The sequence below is a fragment of the Delphinus delphis genome, chromosome 14 (genome assembly GCF_949987515.2).
Source record: "Delphinus delphis chromosome 14, mDelDel1.2, whole genome shotgun sequence".
Lineage (NCBI taxonomy): Eukaryota > Metazoa > Chordata > Mammalia > Artiodactyla > Delphinidae > Delphinus > Delphinus delphis.
The window spans coordinates 11902105-11923396 of NC_082696.1; the positions used below are offsets into that span (position 1 = coordinate 11902105).

Here is a 21292-nt window from a genome sequence, read left to right on the forward strand (position 1 = left end):
TCTGCTTCAGTTTGTGGGTTGAGGACTCATTTGAAGGAGATTGAAAGGACAGGCAATGAGAACAGGAATTATTTTGAAACTACACTTTTTGTGCTTCAAAGCATTTTGTACACTGATTCTCAATACTATAAGCTCCAAAGCCCCCCTTTTGATAATATATACTTTTACTATCCTGAAATAAAATTCTTTCTTAACGTAATCTATCTCCACACATAATTTCACAAAAAAATAATATATGCCTTAATAGCAACACAAGGAGAAAAATAAATGGAAAGTAACAATTTTTTAAAAAATATGTATTTCAGTATGTAAATGCTAGGGTACAAACACTCTAGAAACCGTGACTGTAAGGAACGGCACCCAGGAACGGAGGAGAGCTTAAACAAGCTTTATTTGGGGACGCTCCCGGGCGAGGTTCACTGGTGCGAGAGAAAGGGGCCAGAGAAGTCGCGCCCGGGCGAGGGTTTGGGCAGAATTTATAGGGGAAGAAGGGAAAGGGGTGTGGTGAATCCAGGAGGGCGCAGGGTATTCCTTATTTGGCGGTCTTTTCGGGTATCGTAGCAATATCTGGTGCCGGTTGCATCAGTCTTGGGACTGTTAGTCCCGCCCCTCGAAAGGCGGGAAGGCTGGGCTGGGTGGAAAGTCCCCAGGTCAGTTCCTAGAACTGGGTGGTCCAGAAAGTTTCGGTCTGATGCAACGTGTGAGTCTGACTGCGTTCCCCTGTCTCGGGCCAGTTGGCCTTAAAGTGATGAAGCTGTGCAAAGCCTGTCCCACAGAGAATCACGGGGAATATCTCAGCTTCATCACAGACCCAGGCCGGGGTGTCTTGGTGGAGATATAAATGCCTACTGGGTGCTGCCATCACACCTACGGGGCGACATGATTTTCCAAACGGGCAAAGACATTTGACAAAGTTCTGAACAAAACAAAGGTCAAACTGCCATTGATTTATTGGGTTGATGCAGTTCTATAAAATTCAAAGTACCCTACAGCTGAGGGGAAAAAATAATTTGTGTTCACTTGTAAAACGGAGCTGGTTCGTGGCTCAAGTAATTACACCACGGTTTTCACTTACATGAATGTCCAGGAGAACAGGTCTGCAGTGTGAGGGACTGACTTAAACACGCAGGACAGCCCGCACCACGGCCCCAAACACTAAGTGCCGCCTTCCCCCAATTCGTTATGAAAACCAAAATCCAGACCCATAAACCTCCAAAACGTCACTGGTGGGCAGTGCCTCGGCTGCTGAGAACTGTCTCTGCCCCTCTCCACGGCGAGGACTTCAACTTCGCCTCTGGGAGGGTCAGTGACATCAGAGGACACCGAATGCACCAAAAAGCACACAGCCTAGAGCAGGGGCAAAGGGAATATTAGCGCCCTCACTTCCTGAGAAAAGGAAATAAACTCACCAGAGCAATTTAAAAGACAGCATTTCAATAAATAATGTAGCATATTTAACTGGGACTCTCATCTTGGGATCAAAAATGTTTTATCTGATGAATCATCAGCCCTCAGACCCCCTCTGAGGTGAAAACTACAGAACGATAATCTTCTATGAAGACGACTGAAAAAAAAAATGTAAAAAATAATATCAAAGAAGTTACAAGTAAATAATAAATGATTTAAGTTTTCAACCACATAACGCCCTGTGGCATCAAAGGTGTATATCCTTGACACTTTTTTTACATCTGCAGTCAGTTTTACATCTGCAGTCATCCCTCAGTATCCGAGGAGGACTGGTTCTAGGACCCGCAGGGAAACCACATCTGAGGATGCTCGAGTCCTTTACAGCACAGAATAGTGTTTTCCATCCACTGTTGATTAACTCCGAGGATGCAGGACCTGCACATACTGAGGGCCAGCTGTACTTATGTCACGGTTTGATCTACAGCCGTACCACCCAGAATGGGCCCAATCTCATCACATACACAGTGTGTGTGAATTATGTTCTTAATCTACTTGATTTGCTCAATTTCTCTATTCAATTTCTCAGAATCTCTACTATGTAATTCCATAAATGAACAGCTTGTAAAGAATCAATGAATTTTACATCTGAAAAGAATCTTAGAAAGTATCCAATTCAATTCCTTCATCTGATGTATCTGTGTTACTTAAAAAAGTGTGAATGTAATTTTAAGAAAAGGTAAAGATTTTGGTAAATCAGGGCTGCCAGTAGAAGGATATAGCATTTTGTAAATACAAAATTACAATTGTTTTTCAGTTCTCCAAGCTTCACACACTATATAAGTTCTGTATTAATGCTTTTGACATAGTTTATCTTGGTGTCAAGAGCACATTGAGCATTGAGTTCATTTGCACAGAAAAGCTCAAAAATCTCTCAACTTTTAAATATCAATTTGCAAACTTTGTATAGCATTGGTTATTCTTAATTAACTCAGATGTCCCTAAATTTTACTCATGCTTTTACTTAAAGATGCAATGGTGTGTGACGTCTTTCGTTAGTGACATTTGCTGTGCTCTGTCATCCAAGCAAATATCAATCATCATCGGTCAGGGAAAGAGAATGAAAATCAAACCATTTAAACGAAATAACAGAAGGACTACTCAACGAGAGAAAAAGATAACCGTATTTGTTGACCACACTCAAAGGCTAGTCAAGTCTAACCTGTACCATTAACGAACAGATCACCATTACTTTATGTTCTTCTGATGTAGATAGAAATTGATCTACTTTTCAGAAGGTATCTGGGACTCTACAATTCTTTATTGTTATTATTCTTTTGTCAAGGAAATTCAAGGCAGCAGTATGCTTGCAAAGAAATAAATTCTATCATAACATAAATGTCATGCCAGAAAAAAATGTAATTTCATAAATCTTCCAAGTGCACTTGACCTGAGGTCACATTCCAATTGGTACTGTTCTTGACAATGCAAGGTCTCTGGCGATAAAAGAGAGAAGTAAATACTGGTGGTAAATGTTTCTTAATAGCAGGCTGCCATGATTTGATTCAATTATCTTGCAGTAAATATCCTCGGCATCTGAAAGAACACTTAGAGGAACAGGAACATGGCGGGTGTTTCCATGGTGGGAACGTGCTGCAGGCCACCTCCACGCTCATTGTAACATGGAGGAGGGAAAGGCCTTCCTCTTCCTGGAAGAGGAGGGGGGAATGTAGGTGCACCCATGCTCATGGGCTCCAGGAGGCTATGGCTGTGCAGGGGTCCTCCCGTGGTAACTTATCCGGGTCCCTGATGGAAAGTACAAAGTCAAAGGCAACAGGATCTTCAGCCAGAGTTTCGTTTCCACCAGAAACTGGTCCCTGCAGAGCTGGGAGGACCACGCAGCTGTCACAGTTATACTCAGGGGCATGTAACAGACACCACTGTAGTTCTGACACTTAAAGAACTTTGATAAAGAAGAATTTAAGTTCAAAGCCCTTACAAACTACCTAGTTGGAATTCTATTTAAAGACCCTGAGGGACTTCCCTGGTGGTCGAGCGGTTAAGACTCCGCGCTTCCATTGCAGGGGGGCATGGCTGGCTTCGATCCCTGGTTGGGGAACTAAGATCCCACATGCTGCGCGGTGCGGCAAAAAAGGAAAAAATAATAATAATAAAATTAAAACATTAAAATCAAAATAGAGACCCTGAGAAGAACCCTAAAAACTCATTACTCGCAAGTTTCTATTGGGGGATGTGCTGTAAGAAAAAAGGAAACCTGAGGACCACCTCCTTTCAGGAAGTGCTACTGTTCTGTGGGATTAAAGTAAAAAAAGAACAGTATTCAGCCATAAAAAGGATGAATGAATGAAGTACCGAGTCACGCAGCAACATGGATAAAGCTAGAAAACACGCTAAACAAAAGAAGGCAGGCACACAGGCTACATATTGTACGATTCCACTTCTATGAAAGAGCAGAACAGGCAAATCCACAGAAACCAAAAGCAGATGCATGGCTGTCGGGGGCTGAGGGGGGGAGTGGAGAAGGAGTGACGGACGGCTGAGGGCACCCGGGCTTCTTTTCTTCTCTTTTTTTTGCAGTGATGAAAATGTTCTGGAATTAGTGGTCATGGTTGTACAACTTTGTGAACATACTAAAAACCACTGATTTGTACAGTCTTAGAGGTGACTCTTATGGTGTGTGAATTAAACTTAACTTTTTAAAAAGAAGGTCAAGATATCAGTGCAGATATTACAGGAGAGAAATTAGAGTTACAACAGAACTCCATCGTAAGTGGGTTCCAAAGAACCAAATCACACGAAATATACAGCTGCGTCACTACAGGGTTAACGAAAATCAGTGTGAATTATCTAAATAAATAAAGGTGCAGGAATAAAGAGAGCAAAACCATTACTAAACAATCGACCTCTCCCTGCACTTAGCAAGCCCCAAATGACCACAAGGCAGTTAGCTCCTAATCGCCACGCCCAGTCCCCAGGTAACGACCCAGATAAGAAGACAAGGGCCCTTATCAATGCAGTTACATCTAAATTTGCTGTACTGCAGGACACATTATTATTGGGTTTTACTCTATGTATGTTAATAGAGGAATATTTAAAAGGAAAAAAAAGGGGTTAAAATCCAGTTCCCCTACATGGAGGGAAAAACAAGAAAATGCAGTTCTCTCCCTATCTACGATTGACCATGACCTTGTCCAAGTTACTAGCAACTTAATGTGTCTCTGTGCCTTGATTTACCCAGCTGTGAAAGTAAAATGATAATAACACGTCTCTGCTCCATAGGGTGATGTAACAGATGATTAATGCTTTTAAAGGTTCCTGGTGATCTTTATATTTGAGACAGCCTGTTATTACGACGAAGCCTTAACAAACACCTTCTCTCCAGCGGTCAAGACCTGATTCTATTTAAAGAGGTAATGAGATATGTTGCAAAACCAAATGGAATGCTTGATCCATTACTTTGCTTTTTTCACTTCATAAACTTGTGTAAAATAAGTGCACATTCCTATAGTTGTTTAACTTGGTGCTTTAATCATATTGAATAACTGAATTTTCGAAAAAGAAAAAATGTTAAACTCTTTTATCCGATCCTTCATTTTAAGAGGATTTAGAAAAGGAGGAGTTAGAATAACCTGCCCAAGGTCAAGCATGAGGCCTGGAGCTAGAAGCCAGGTCCCAGACCCACTGTCTTTTATAAACATTAGTACCCCCAAATTAAACTTAAAACACATCTATCAGCATTGACTTTTACCGGGGATACAGATGTTACTCTTCTTTTTTAGCCGCGGTTTTGGTTTATCTGTCAAAACAAACCCACGGGCACCAAGCAACGCATTAAAGGCACAGAGCAGTCAGGCTCTTTGGAGCGGGGTGTGTGGCAGGGGCCATCCCAGAGCCCCTCAGGCACGCGGGCAAGTGAGCAGAGCCTTCAGCTCTGAGGAAGTCTCAGCACAATTCCCTTGCGACCAGATTTATAAAAAGAAATCTGGGAAGCTTCAAGGCACACTCCAAGGTTGCTTTTTATCCCCCAGGACCCACACTTGGGACGCCGCCTTTCCCTGCTAGACATGCCTATCACCTGCCTTTCACTTAACAGACAGCTGAGTGAAACACCTGCTAGTCACCAAGAAGCGTGCTCGCTGCTGCATTCAAAACACCTTTGTGTGTTCCTCAAAGGCCCTGTTTTTCAAGGGATTTTCAGTCTCTTGAAAACAGTACGTAAATTACGACAAGCACACAGAGTGACACTGCAAGGCGATAAATCTTAACTTCCACATCAGGTATACAGACAAAATGCTTTCAGAGCTCAGAGGAGGAAGGGCCCATGATCCCTCCAAGGTGACATGCAGGCAGCCCCCCTACTGCTTACAGAATACAATCCTAAAAGTAGGAAAACGGAGTTTATACATTCTGTGAAGACTTCTATTCCCAGGGATCTAAACAAATTATAATATTCCTATTTATACCTCGGCTTTTAAACACACCTGACACATATCTTAATCTCCTCCTTCCCCAGGGAAAGCACATGACCCGCTGAAGAGCAAAGAACATCCCCAAGGGGGCTACAGGCTCACCAGCCCAAACACACCTGACGACTGGCATTTTGGGGTCATAGGTATTAAGCTATGAAACCAAGGCTTCTTATCAACATTTTTCAGGTCCCTTTTCCCCTCATTTTTATAAAAGAATAATGACAAAATTCAGTAAACATTCAAATAATTTTGCAGATACTACTAAACAAAGATGCCTAAACCTCACAGAAAGGTGAGGTGGTCCTTCATCAACTGAAACATGAAAGTCAGAATTAGAGTCACAAATAGCAATTTAGGAGTAAATAATTAGTGTTGGAAAAGGTAAAGGCAGAAAAGTTGACAATAGCATGTCCTGTTTAGAAGCTTCAAAGTGCTTCACTGGAAATTCCGGATTCCCTCAGAAGCCTGTTGGGAAACTCTGGGGAGGAAGGGACATTCTAGAAACTGTTCCACGTGGCATGGCATCTGCCCCCGTCCTGGGGCAGCTGGTCAGGGCTCCTCACAGAAGACAAAATAATTTTGCTGACAACTGCATATGTCTCTTAGCAAATAAATTTTCCCAGAGTTACTAACAAGTAACAAACTTGGATAATTTGAACTTTGTCACATTGTCCCGTAACATGTTAAGGTGGTTAGTGGCCAAAAAGCAAAAAAAAAAAAAAAAAAAAAAAGGATAAAAGATAAAGGGATTTGCATGGGATTGGACAATTAATAAAAAGAGAATCAGACCGGAGCCCTGTAGGATCAGAAATAAATTTATAAGCTGCAAAAATCATAACTGAATTGTTTGAAATGAAGGGAATTAATTTGCAGCTCTTGAATTTCAAACTTGATTGTTTTCTCCTATAAACAAACATGTGTTTGCCTTACGCTATGAGTGGAAATCTTTAAGGTCGGCAAGCTGTCATTCAAATCTCCTCCTTTTCCCTTTATGTGGTTACCTTTGATGAGTTGTGGGATTTTATGGATGGCTTTCAGTATAAGCCATTAAAACCATTTGGAAACGGGTGGGATATTCACTATCGATATAGAGGCTTAACACAAGGTGTTCCAAAATGAACTCCTGGTCATCTGCCAAAACCGCTCCACAGACAGCTTCCCCATCTTCACTGCTGACAAGATGTGAGCATCCTTTCCACTGCTCAGGCAAAACCCGGGAGTCCCCCTTGGCCTCCATTCCTTCCCTCACACCACACAGCCATCTCTGAGCAAGTTCTGCTGGCTTCCCCTCCCCCGTGACCACTGAGAACAAAGCCACCATCACCTCTCGCCTGGTCACTGCAAAAGCCTCCGTCCCACCCTGGCCTCCTACAGTCCATTCATTCTCAACAGTCACTGATGCTTTTGAAACACTAGTCAGATCATGTCACTTCTCTGCTCAGATACACGGGATGATCCCGCGTGTTCCCCAGAGTCAACGTCAGACCTTGGGAACACATCTAGGAAGTAGCCAAACAGCTCTTCTGCAATGGTTATTTCAAGAAAAAGCACTTATACGGTGGTGCAAGCTGAACCAGCTGCTTTTTTTTCACAAAACACAATTTTTACTCAAGAAAACAACGACAGAAAATATATATTTTTTTAATGAGCAAAACGAACCTCTCATTTCCAGGGGGGAAAAAATGACAATATTTGTAGATATAATTCAAACTTTCCAGCAAAAATTGGAATTCTGGAAAACTTGTGATCACCACCATGAGTCTGACAGCTTCCCAATACTTGGGAGACTTTTCCAGTGAGATTGGAGGTGATATTAATGAATGTGATTTTTAAATGCTATATAATAAAATGTCCATATTTGAAAGGTCTGCATAACCAAGTGATCTAGTATTTTGGAAATAACCATTGCATGTTATAAAATAATACATGAGTAAAAGACCCATTCGAAGTGCAAGACAGGCCAATGGACTTAATGTGACAAAGTAAGGAAAGTCCACCAAGAAGGTTGCAGATTCCACATTACAACTAACATGGAAGGAACTACCTCTTGTTGAGCTTTGGTGTAATATTAAATGAGAATATCCGCAACTATCTGAAAGGATTATTAAAATACTCCTCCCTTTTCCGACTACAAATCTATGCGAGGTTGAGTTTTCTTCAAATCACTTCCACCAAAACAACGCAGTGCAACAGACTGAACGCAGAAGCTGATGTAAAAATCCAGCTGTCTTCTATTAAGACACACATTAAAGAAATTTGCACAGAATTAAAACAATACCACTCTTCTCACTGATATACATGACTTGGGTTTGGAGAACTAGTTCATTTTTAGAAATACGCTTATTGTGTGAACATGAAGTGTATTCACTGTTGTTACGTTAAAATAAACTTTAATAGACTTTTTAAAATTTCTCAGTTTACATTTCTAATATACTAAATACGGATAGATAGTAATACAACTAAGCTCTCTAGAGTCCCACACAGCTAAGCTCTTTGGGGTCCCTGATAACTTTTTACAGTAAAGGATCTGGAGACCAGCAAGTTTAGCAACCGCAGAATCAGAGCCATTATCATGGTGGACTGATTACTGTCTATTCACATGTCTACCCCTCAGAGCCTGCCCACCCCGAAAGTGGGGACTGTGGTTCTTTATTTTTGTATCTTTGCCATCAAACACAGCGCTTGACGCATAAACACAAATTTGTTATCTTACTGGTTCTGGAAGTCAGAAGACTAAACTCGGTCAGCAGGGCTGCATTTCATGTGGAGTCTCTGGGAGATAATGTTTCCAGGCCTTTTCCAGCTTCCAGAAGCTGCCTGCATTCCTTGGTTCACAGGCCTGCATCAATCTCTGCTTATGTCATCACATCTTCTCTGATTCTGACTCTCCAGCCTCTCTCTTATAAAGACCCTGTGATTAGGCCCATCCAGGTAATCCAAGATAATCTCCCCATCTCAAGGTTCTTAATTTAATCACATCTTTGAAGTCCCTTTTGCCATGTAAGTTCCTTCTGCCATATTCACAGGCTCCAGGGATTAGGATGTAGACATTCCTGGGGGAGCCATTATTCTGCCTACCACAAGCCATGGATGAAGGTAATGCAGTTAAAGCCAAGAAAAAATCACCCCACCATTTCCCCCAACATTTAAGAGTCTCCAGGCCAGGATGAGAAAGAAACTAAGCACAAAGATTCCCTCTGGGAGAGAAACTGGGTGGCTAAGGACAGGATGGGAGAAATTTATCTCTTTTATTTGTTTAACTAGCACTTACACGGCCTTTACTATGTGCCAGGCGCAGTCTAGTTCTTTCCAGGTATTAGTTCATTGATCCCATGATCCAAAATCCTAAACTACTTTACAGTTGCAAAAACTCAGCACAGAGAGTGTACATGACTTGCCCAACCAAGGCCGCCCAGCTAGTAAGTGGGCGAGACTGAAGCCAAGACTCGCACCCAGGGTGTCTGGCTGGCGTCCGTGCTCTTAACCACTTGACTACATAGCTTAGGGGGACTTATCTATCACAGTTTAACCTTGTATACTGCTGGAATTTCATATCATGCCCATGTATTACCAATCCAAAAAAATTAAAGATACAGCCACATATAGCTGTCTCTAGAAGTGAGAGCTAAAAGGGAGAGGTCTATACCTGGTCCTTCCTGAGTCTCAATTCCTTCATAGGAAGGAATAAAGTCAGGAACATAATTCATTTACAAAAGAAGGGGAACGAAAAATGGAAATGCAGACAGCATCATTTGGCAATCAGTACTTGTAACATCCACAGGAAGAGTCAGACCTTTTTTTTTTTCCTTCTATGTAGCAGGCTATGTAACATTTCCTCTTTCCAACAAACGAGCATCATTTGTCAATCAGTACTTGTAACATCCACAGGAAGAGTCAGACCTTTTTTTCCTTTTATGTAACAGGCTATGTAACGTTTCCTCTTTCCAACAACAGGTAACAGTTTTACAGAGCTACTACCTCATAGAGCTCTGGCTCACTTTGCATGAACAGGAGACTATACTTGATCCAAGCACCCCAACTTTCAAATGGCTATTAAAAGTGATATATCCAACAGAAATCGCACGTTCTGTTCTTCAGAGAATTCTGTAGATTTTAACCTGAAAGATGAATTTGCATGTTACGTTAGGACAGAGAATACAGGACTGGTTTTACTCAAAATGCCAGCAAATTTTATTCACCAGCTTCTCCCTCAGTTCCAACACTGCCTCATCCTCAGTGCTACGGGCCTCTGCTCACCACCAGCCGGCCTGGCCTGAGGCCAGCCACGTCCTAAAGGGGACCTGCAAGGACCATGCCGCTAGTGGACACAGCATCACAATGCTGAGGAGCACGTTGTTTTTATAGGGCACGGACAGTAATTCATATATTCATTCTTTCCCCAAAAAACAGTTATTTGAGTCTTTATTTTACAAGGGACTTTTGATCATTAAAAATAACAATACTGTGAGAGCCAAAGGAATGAATCTCTAACAGTGGAATAATAAAGCCAATATGCGGAAGGTGGAGTACCTACCCTGCAAGGATTTCGAGCCACACTTTAGTGCTCCTTAAATGACCAGACAAATTCTCTGTTGTTGTTTTTTTTAAGGCAGGGGAAAGTAAGGCAATACTCGCTAGTTTCTTCAGCTACCTGCCATGATATACTTGTTAAAAACCCCAGGAATTCAGGGTTTTGATACAATCTGGCCCCAACAGACTTTCCAATGTTATTTCCCACTCACACAGAGCCAGGTGACCTCTGCTTTGGGCCTGTGTCACAGGTTACATGCTCTCTCGCTTCCACCACACACCTTCCAATCTACAACCTGCCCATCTAACACGCTCAGATCAAATGCTAACCTTTCTCCAATTCTCACACCTCTCTTTGGGGACCCCTCTGCTCCCAGCGGAAACAAACAGAAAAATCAGTGGGAATTCTACCTCTGAGGTGGACCTCTAATTCTCTTCATTGAAAAGCTTTTTTTTCAAACGTGAATTATTATTTACAAGTGTTTTTCACTTTTCCTACTCAACTATAAGCTCCTTGAAGGCAAAAAATAACATCTAGCTCATTTTTATATACCTGCAACATTTAGCAAAAAGTTGTTTATTTGTTAAATAAACAAGTGAATAAATGAATGAATATGGGAAAGAGGAAAACAAACTCCCCAATAGCAACACTGAGTTTTATAAGGGAATTAGCACCCAAGGAGCATAGTTACTGCTAACAGAAAACCACATTGCTCACTTCTGCTGATGAAACTGAAAACTACCTTAGGAACCATCATAAGAAACTACGAACTCTGAGACCAAAGTTCTCTGTGTCCTGGTAAAATCAGTATTTCCCGCCCAGATTTTTAAAAAAGTTTTTACATGCGCCAACCATCTTTAAGAACTTGAACATGTTTTGGCATCTGGGGATCCGGGGTGTCAGCCAGAGAGACTCAGTAACAGCAGTTTCACATACAAACAGGGCATTTTCTGAGCTCATTGCTCTTAGCTATCCTAACCCAGGCTGTGGAAGCCGAAATGCCCTCACGCTCATGAACAGGAGATAAGTGGGTTCGCCACATCAGAGCTGGCTCTATAACTCTTCCCCTGGTGAAAGCTGTATAGCGGACACATACATTCCCAGGAGCAATTCATTCCAAAGAGCAAATCTGCATCTAAGTGGCTTCTGGGAGACTAAGACTCTACACTACTCACACAGCAATTTAAGAAGAGTGATTCAAAGTCGGGTGGGGAATTAAAAAAAGAACCTCAGGCTGCAATTACCTTCATCACCCAGTAAGAAGCATTTGCTGGGCTGACATTAGCTAAATGGAAGCAGGAACATAGGTCTTTTCTATTTTTGTCTCCTGTTAAGTATACCCCAATCCTAACAAGGCCATATGAACAGCTGTTTATAGATGGAGGATACATTGATGCCACATCAAGTTCAAGGTTTACACAAAGGCTTTGTTCGGGAAGTCTATGCCCGATGAGACTCTCTTAACAGCTATTGGAATTTTTCAAAAGATGGTATACACTGGAAAAGGGATTTTCCATGTAAATCAAAAACAGCATTAACAGGAACCCAATATCAACAGGGCTGGCGCGTCTGATGCCTTCAATAGTGGCCTTGTTGGCTCAAAAATAACATTGGCTTCTCTGGGGAATTCCAGCGGTAAAACTAATTCTCTGTATAAAAAGTCTTTACAGACGGTATTTCTGCTCAAGTCAAATACAGCCTCTAGACATTTCTTCTCTCTCTCTCCTATAGAGAACTAGAACAGAAATTCAAACCCTTACAGGCTGGAATCAAATGGTCATTCATTTCTAAGGATACAAAGAACTTAGTACTGAACACCCATCACTTCTCGGGGCACCCCTGCCCATTCCACTCCTCACAGCGTCAGGGGAATATCACAGCAAAGCCGCTGACTGGTGCAAGTTCTTTGCTTCTCAGTGTATCAATCCGCTGAATGGGGCTGTCTCCTGAGGGTGGGCTGAGAACCAATGAGGGGAACTGCTCATTTGAGAATACTGTGTGCTGCCTCCTGATTGCACTGAGGACAGTAGTGGGGCTGGGGCCATGGGATCCCTGATTGAGAGATTAACAACACACGGGCATAATCGCTGTCACTTGCTGAGAACTTTACACACATTATCTTGTTTAATTCTCAAGAGCTGGGCACAGAAGCGTTCAGGGAAGGGTAGGGCCTACTGCTGAGGATCAGACCACCTCCTTCAGACTGCTGGCCTTGACAGTGTGAGCGAGCCCTGGTCCACGACAGAGCTGGCACTACCCCAGACCACCTGAAGGGGGCTTTCTGATTGCAGGACCCAGGAATTTGCATTTTCACAAGCTCATCGGGTGAGTCTTAGGCACTATGAAGTCTGACAACCATTTCCTTAAACACTATACACATCCATGAGTCTCAAACACCACTAGGATGCTTCTTTTCCAGAAACGCATGGAACCTGAACAGCAACTCAATCCCTGCCGGAGTTCCATGGGACTTGTCACCATTCCCACCATTTCTTTCATTCACTTATATATAATAAGAGGGGTTTTGTTTTTGTTTTCCCCAGCTCAAACCTGATCAAGACACTAAGGCTAACAAACATGAATTTCTGGATACCTGACTAAAACCAAAAGTAGACCAAACGTCCTAAACTCACGTCGCTTACCCTCCGGTCTTGCATATTTTAAACACCCAATAGGGCTCAGTGACTATTCAGCCCAGACAGTTGATATACCCAAAACAGCTGCTGAGGGCTTCTTCTTCCTCCACCTTCTGATGCTCTTACAGTTTCTATTCAAAACAAACAAACAAACAAAAATACCAGGTCTTCCCTTCCAGAGCACCAGCTGTGTGGTTTTTATTAACAGGCAAAGGATTAGCTTCTCGGGAAAATAAAACAGGGAAAGCTTCCTTCTTTTCAAGTACCAGGCTGCCTTTGGTAGCGCTGAGAGCACATGAAATTTAGGGAAAGGCAGACTCTGAAATGACCACTCCTAAGGATCATTCAAAGTTGTATGAAAAATTGTCTTCCAAAAATCACTTAAATTCTTTTATCTGTGTAATTTTAAAACCTTTTTTTAGCATGAAAGTGGGACTACTGTTTCCTAATTCATCACCAAAGCAAGTCAAGGTAAACTTTAATGAGACAGTGAGCTCACAGGACGGGGGGAGGGGAGAGGAGACTCCCGTGTTCAGGTTTCCTGCCCCACAGGAGCCGGGCTGGACCCGAGCAGACACCGACTAGCTCAAGCTCACGGCGGCCCGTGGGGCAGGGACGGAAGCCTCATCTTCCAGGTGAGGAATCAAGCCTCTGTGTCCTCATTCGGGCTCCCCCAGATGCAGAGTCTGAGCCAAGGTCGTGGGTACAGAAGTTTCTAGAAGGTGATCCCAAGAAGCCCAAGCGAGGGAGTGAGGCCAGTGAGACCAGAGGGCAGAAAGCCCATAGAAGGTGTGAAACGAGGTTCCACGTGCCAGAGGAATCAACTCCACAGGCGCCTCTGAAGAACTGTGGGGTGCACCCCAGAACTGCCTTGGCAGGGGACAGCGCAGCTGGGGTGTCATCCAGCGATGCCCACTCCTCCCTGGCTGAGCGCTGCCCCCAGGGTCACACAAACTGTGAAGGGCAGGCCCGGACTCAAGCCCAGGTGGGACTCAAAGCCTGCCTGCCTGTCACCAAACCATCCACCTTCCCCACTTCCACGAACATGGGCTTCTCGTGCCATCCTGATGTTAGGCTCAGCTGAGAGCTTCCCTCTTTGCTCTCTCCTCTCCCTTGTCTTCTTCCCTCCATCCCCCCAACACGCCCCCGACCTTAAAAACAGACAGGCTTCCTTCTGAGATGTTCACTCACAGGCGTTTAACTTCCTTCACAAGCTACACAACTACTTCAAAAAAGAAAATAAACAAAGGGGGCAGGGCGGTGGGGGGGGGACGGACTGGGAGTTTGGGGTTAGCAGAGGCAAACTATTCTATATAGAACGGATAAGCAACAAGGTCTTGCTGTAGAGCACAGGGAACTGAATTCAATACCCTGTAATAAACCATAATGGAAAAGAACATGAAAAAGAATGTATATATATGTATAACTGAATCATTTCGTTGTACGGCAGAACTTAACACGACATCATAAATAAACTATACTTCAGGGTTGTTTTTGTTTGTTTGTTTTTGGTTTGTTTGCGGTACGCGGGCCTCTCACTGTGGTGGCCTCTCCCGTTGCGGAGCACAGGCTCCGGACGGGCACGCTCAGCGGCCATGGCTCACGGGCCCAGCCGCTCCGCGGCATGTGGGATCTTCCCGGACCGGGGCACGAACCCGTGTCCCCTGCATCGGCAGGCGGATTCTTAACCACTGCGCCACCAGGGAAGCCCCTATACTTCAGTTTTTTTAAAAAAAACAACAAATTGATAGAGAAAAAAAGAAAGAAAAGAAATCAATTCCATATTTGCCAAGCATTTGGGAAAGCAGTCCATCGTGGCTGTTTTGTTTCCAACACAAGCACATTACTCTGGAGCAGTGGAGGGCATAGACAGTAAATCCCTGGGGAGAAGATGCTTCATGCCCACAGAGCACGGTCTCACCAGGAAGACAGGGTGGTGATAAACCATCCAGGGAAGGATGGGCAGAGGTATGCACTGCATCCGTGCGGGCACCTGTTGGCATACACAGTTCAGACCAGGGTGGAAAAGCCCTGCCACAGGCTAAGCTAAGCCACCTGTACACACTGACATGGCTATTCCTAGGTAAGTTACAAAACTGTAACCCATAAGAATGGGTCCCTAGGACAAGAACTCTAGCAGTCATCTAACATATCCAGGCCCTCCTCTTATGCTGTTTCCCTGACAAAAATAAAAGTGAAAAACAAGATTAACTGACCTGCTTGATCCTTAACTGTTTGGGAAAAAGAAAAAAAGAAAGGTAAATTTGCCTCTTCTGCTACTTTCTATAGAAATTCATTCCTGCAAGTACCAAAAGTGTTATTGATTCTGCAGTGATTGCTTATTATGATAGAATACATAGAGGTATAACAGGCAGTAAATGTATCCCTCAAGAATAATGAATCCAGCAAATGGTCACACGATGTCTTACGTAGAATACTCAGACCTGTAAGAGCAGCCCAGGTGGCTGAATGATGACCCTAATATAACCAAGTAATTAATTAGTTCCATCATAATTTTGGTTTTATGACACTCGCTTTTATATGTCAGTAGTCAATGTAATGGCATTTTAAATTAGAGGGAAACCTCAAGACAGGAGGAAAAGGCAGTATATACCTTATTGAATCACAAATCTGACTATCTGATTTTTTTATTTTTATTTTTTATTTTTTTTTTTGCGGTACGCGGGCCTCTCACTGCTGTGGCCTCTCCCGCTGCGGCGCACAGGCTCCGGACGCGCAGGCTCAGTGGCCATGGCTCACGGGCCCAGCCGCTCCGCGGCATGTGGGATCTTCCCGGACCGGGGCACGAACCCGTGTCCCCTGCATCGGCAGGCGGACTCTCTACCACTGCGCCACCAGGGAAGCCAACAATCTGATTTTTTAATTCCAAAAATGACCTAATAAACTTGTTTTATAATTAAATTGATCCTAACTGCTTCTCTTTTTGTTTTCCATCCATTTTTGGTAATCATGCAGAGATGTCTATTGGACATCTATTATCATTATAATTAAGTATAAAAATTACTTTGTGTGCTTGTAACATAAGACCTCACGCTTGGTCTACTATGGGGGCTGGCCAGCTCCCTCCAGGCGTACAGAAGGAAACCACAAGTTTTTAGTGTGAGCTGGAGCCCCTAATTCACCTGACTACAAAATATGGAATATGCACGAATAATTAGCTCAGCAGTTCAAACCTTCAAATGACTGCCTTCCATGGAAATCTCACCTTCAGAAACATAAGCTGGCATACAATTTTTAGGCCTTTACAAAATTTTAGAATTCATGACCTACGTGAAAAGTTCGTAGTTTATTGAGGAAGCAGTACTCAACAAAAGAGTTAAAGAGCTGAACTGCATCAACCCTTCTTCGAACCCAGTAAATGACTGCACAATGCCTTTGCCTTACACTCAACTGAACAGAAAAATCAACTTTGGCATTTATGCTGGCTTTCATCTCCTTCAGTAACAAAGTAATTACAATACTAAGTATCATGGGTGATTTCTTTTTTAAGACTGCAATTTTCAAGAAAGTTATTTTGTGCAAAAACCATTATTTTCTATTTTCACTAAAAGAGATAATTACTAAAACGCATGGAATTTTATATCAAATCTACTTGGTTGGCATCTGTGTTCTTCTAAGAAAGGAGAAAACATTCTTTGAATAGCTTGAATAATCTCAGTTTGCAAGCAAAATCACAGCCTACAAATATTAGCTGGGATACCAGCAGTGAAGAAGGAAGAAAGAACACAACCTTACCATTTGCCGTATCCTTTTTAAAGTTATCCAGGAATTCCTCCAGGAGTTGGGACTGGTTAGGAGGGGGCAGTAGACCCTTCTGGTCCCTTGAGAATAGGTCACTGTCTGACCAGGAAGAACACAGAGTTGCTTTTGTGTCCGGCAGCCTGGCGATCAGAGTGAGCTCGACACTCTTCTCAGAAAACAGGGCCTCCATCTGCTTGAGGTCAAGATCAGACACAGCTTCCCCGTTTAAGGTCATGATTTCATTGCCCTTTCTCAACCCTGAGGAGAAAGGGGACACAGAGGAAGAAAAAAGAGATTACTGAGAGAAATAGTTTAAGATGAAACCGTCTAGTGTTCTCAGGGACTGCTCTGTCGCCACTTTAAAAGAAAGCGCAGAAATGTGTCGTATTCGGATTCCACTGGTAACAAATTTCAGCTCTCTCAGACTAGTGTTAGAAGAAATAGTTTGAGAGTCACTCAAATTGATTATTCCTCTATGCGATATTCAGTGCCCTGGGAAATAACATTAGCCTGTGTCTGTCTGCCTGCCTGGCTCCATCTGTCTGTACGTACGCATGTGTACTGTGTGTGTGTATACTCTCTCTCTCTCTTTCAAAACCACACACACAAATGCTCTCTCTAGATATACATATAGGTGTGTATGGAGATGGAGATGCGTTTTCAATTCAACTATTAAGTCTACTTTCTTTAAAATTCTAGGAGAAACTGTTTTCTGACAAAATCCTAAGAAAATTTCACTAGCCAGACTGCACTGCACCGCACAGAATTAAGAGAGAACAGAGACACCGTGAGCCTCACGGACCTTCCCCATATGCCGGGCCACCCGGGAGAACATCGCTTATAAAAATGCGGCTGAGGTGCTGATGCCCGTCCACCTGCGCAGTCACTGCGAAGCCTAGGAACGAAAATAAAAGGAGAAAACGAGTCTAAATTCATCACACTAAATCAATGGGCAGTACTTCCTTGACCATCTATTCTCATAAGTATGGTATGTTTAGAAAGTCTAAATTACAACTATTTTGATATCTAGCAGGGGCAGAAAAAGGGGAATGTGTCAGATCTAAAGGTATAAGAAAAATGAGTGCACAGCCTCGTTCAAAAGTTGAGACAATGTATCCATGTTCAGAGCAGCATTATTCGCAACAGCCAGAAGGTGGAAGCAACCCAACTGTCCATGGACAGAGGAATGGAAAAACAGAACGTGGTAGAGACATACAAGGGAATATCTTCACTCAGAAAAAGGAAGAAAATTCTGACACACGCTACAACACAAACCTTGAGGACATTATGCTACATGAAATAAGCCAGCCACAAAAGAACAAATACTGTATGATTCCACTTATATGAGGGACTAGAGCAGTCAAATTTATAGAGACAAAAAACAGAAGGTTGGTTGCCAGGTGCTGAGGGAAGAAGGAACGGGAAGTTATTGTTTAACAGAGTCCCGGTTTTGCAAGACAAAAACAGTTCTGCAAACAAGTGCTGTTAATGGTGACACAACAATATGAATGTATTTAATGTCGCTGAATTGTCATTTTAACCATTCTTAACAATCGTTATGAAGGTAAACTTTATGTTATGGGTAGTTTACCACAATTTAAATGTTTTTTAATTTTTTTAAAAAGTTGAGACAAAATATAGTCTTATTAAAATAAATTAAGTTCGCTTCAATACAAAGTATTTGTTCAGAAACAACTCTATATGGGGCTAGGCAACCAGGAGAGACGGCCCTTCTCTGAATGCATCGCCCTCTGTACTCCATGCCCTTGACTGTGATTCCATGGTGGGAACACACATTTCCATGTCTTGGTCCCATAACACTGGGAGTTCCTTGACAATAGGAAGAAAGGCATGTCCCCTGTTTCTTCTGTGCTCCGGCAGAGCCCAGAAGATTGTGGTCACCAAAAAGTATCTTTTCAAGTATCTTCCTTCAGTCATTCAAATGCAAAGAAGATTCACCAATGGGGACTGCGGAGAGTAGAGTAAAGGCCAATAGAAACAGAGTCAACATGCTCAGTGGGCTTCAGAGGAAAAACCAACATAACACTTGGGGTCAAACAGATGACGTAAAATTAAGAAACAAAGAACATGTCAATTTTATCAAGTACAAAAAGAACAAATCATAAAACGGAAATCTTAACATATTACAATGACTAGGATTTAATCAGCTTGAGTCATTTTAAGCAAAATAATTATGTCAATATATCTAACACGAAATAATCTTTCTACGGAGATATTTACTGACCATTATATAATTATCAAGTTCCTATGGTAAAAGGCAAAAGATAGGAAGGAACTTTAAGACGTGAACACAGTCTATAAAGAGCTCAAAGCCAAGTTTAAACACAGACAGACAGAAATGCAAGAATTAAATGCTACCAGGTGAATGGCTGCTTCCTTGAAGGCGCTGTCACGTGGAACCTCTTAGCCTCAGCATCCTGAACTGGTAGAGTTAAACAAATAGCACTTTCTTTGAAACTTTCAGCCTTCAAGAACCAGTCACCTCAAGATCTCAACATCATGATCTCTGCCTGTTGCAGCACCAAAAGTAGAAGCCCGAGATGCAATCGCTCTCTTGTTAGGTGTGGTTCTCAGCATTACAGGCATCTGTGCTTGTTCGGGGGTGTATGCACGAAAGAGAAACGGACAGATGTGACTCTCAAGGGCCTCCTGAATCAAACCTTGCCCTGAAAACGTTTGTGCTATTGAGGTTCAGAACTGAGCTTTGGTGCCTGAAAGTTCCCAAGAAACAGTAAATAGGGTAGTTTCACGGTCTTGGTTATTTCCCTATAAATAGGAACAAATTGATATACTATGTTAAATGGAAAACAAAACGTCTCCTTCACAACAAATAATGCACTGAAAAATGCCGTCTGTAATTTGCATTTGCTCGTTAGAAAGAAGGTCAAAGAAGTGAGATGGCTGAACTCTGCATAAGTAATATTTCATAGTTTCAGAATTCTCAATAGGAAGAAGAAAACTCTTGCCCAGAATCCTAGGAAACTGCCACTGTTCAGTTATAATCACAGCCTCCTGCATCACTGAGGAGTCTTTTCTCCATATTTTTAATGGATTTTTGTTTTGTTTTCTCCCAAGTTAATACTGCACCTAGATATTAAATACAGTTGGTCAAAAAATAAAACTTATCTCTTTGTGGGGTAAAATGTTTAGAAAAACGTATTCGATGTATCTAACGTTGAAATGGAGAAAAGGTTTAATGTAAAAAAAATACTTTATATTGACATTGAAATGGAGAAGAGGGGCTTCCCTGGTGGCGCAGTGGTTAAGAATCCACCTGCCAATGCAGGGGACACGGGTTCGAGCCCTGGTCCGGGAAGATCCCACATGCCACGGAACAACTAAGCCCGTGCACCACAACTACTGAGCCTGCGAGCCACAACTACTGAGCCCACGTGCCACAACTACTGAAGCCTGTGTGCCACAACTACTGAGCTTGCGCTCTGGAGCCCACGAGCCAGAACTACTGAAGCCCGTACACCTAGAGCCCATGCTCCACAACAAGAGAAGCCACTGCGATGAGAAGCCCACGCACACCACAATGCAGAGCAGCCCCCGCTCACTGCAACTAGAGAAAGCCCGGGCGCAGCAACAAAGACCTAACGCAGCCAAAAATAAATAAATAAAGTTATTAAAAAAAAAATTGAAATGGAGAAGAGATTTAATGTTTAACAAAAACAATCTTTATATTAACTGAGTAACATTTCCATGGTGAGAAGTACTATATTAAATATAAACCCATTATGTAAGTTAAATAAATAAATGCTATGAAGTGATCTGGGTAACACTGACCCTTAACTGTTAAACTGAAGGCAAAGCAATCAGATAAGCCTTCTTCAAGAAAGTCAGACTTTCAGTTAGTTCTTGAAGGACAGGTCAGATTTACATACTCAGAGAGGAGGGACTGGGGGAGGGAGAAATGAGGGGAGCCGTCCAGGTGAGTGAAAAGCTAAGAGCAAAGACACTGAGACAAAAAGAACTGTTACATGAATCAGAAGTTAATCAGCTTAGAACCGCCCCCAGCACACTATAAATCCATTGTCTTGTTATTATCACCATCATTTCAAATTTCTCTTCAATTTTTACATTCATCCCTTTTAATTAGTTTGGCATTTTTAACTAATAGTAATACATACCTTTTAGCCTACATATATAAACAAATAGAAACAAATAGAAACAAATAGAAATGAAGAAAGAGAAAGGAAGCTCAGAAACTATTGTCAAAGTTTCTGAAAATGTAAAAAAAAAATATTAGGGGCAAAGATACTGGGGCAAGCTAGGCAAGGATGGACCAGACAGTTCTCTGATGAGGGTGTTCCTTAACCTTACCGAAGTCAGACACACCCCCGGTCTTTGTGAGCTGCACGTCATAAACATTTAGTGGAAAGACTTCTATTTCATCATAAACCTACAAAAGGTAAAAACCAAAATCAGAGGATTTGATGTCATAA

The 21292-nt window shown here is 42.4% G+C and overlaps 1 protein-coding gene across 1 annotated transcript in view; it reads right to left on the bottom strand.

Annotated features, from left to right (window-relative positions):
• LOC132436828 (rho guanine nucleotide exchange factor TIAM2) overlaps window positions 1-21292 on the bottom strand; it is a 434430-nt gene that overhangs the window by 47123 nt on the left and 366015 nt on the right. Inside the window, 3 exon segments of the mRNA XM_060029732.1 lie at window positions 16818-17081; window positions 17626-17718; window positions 21171-21249. Of these exon segments, the coding sequence (XP_059885715.1) occupies window positions 16818-17081; window positions 17626-17718; window positions 21171-21249 (436 nt within the window).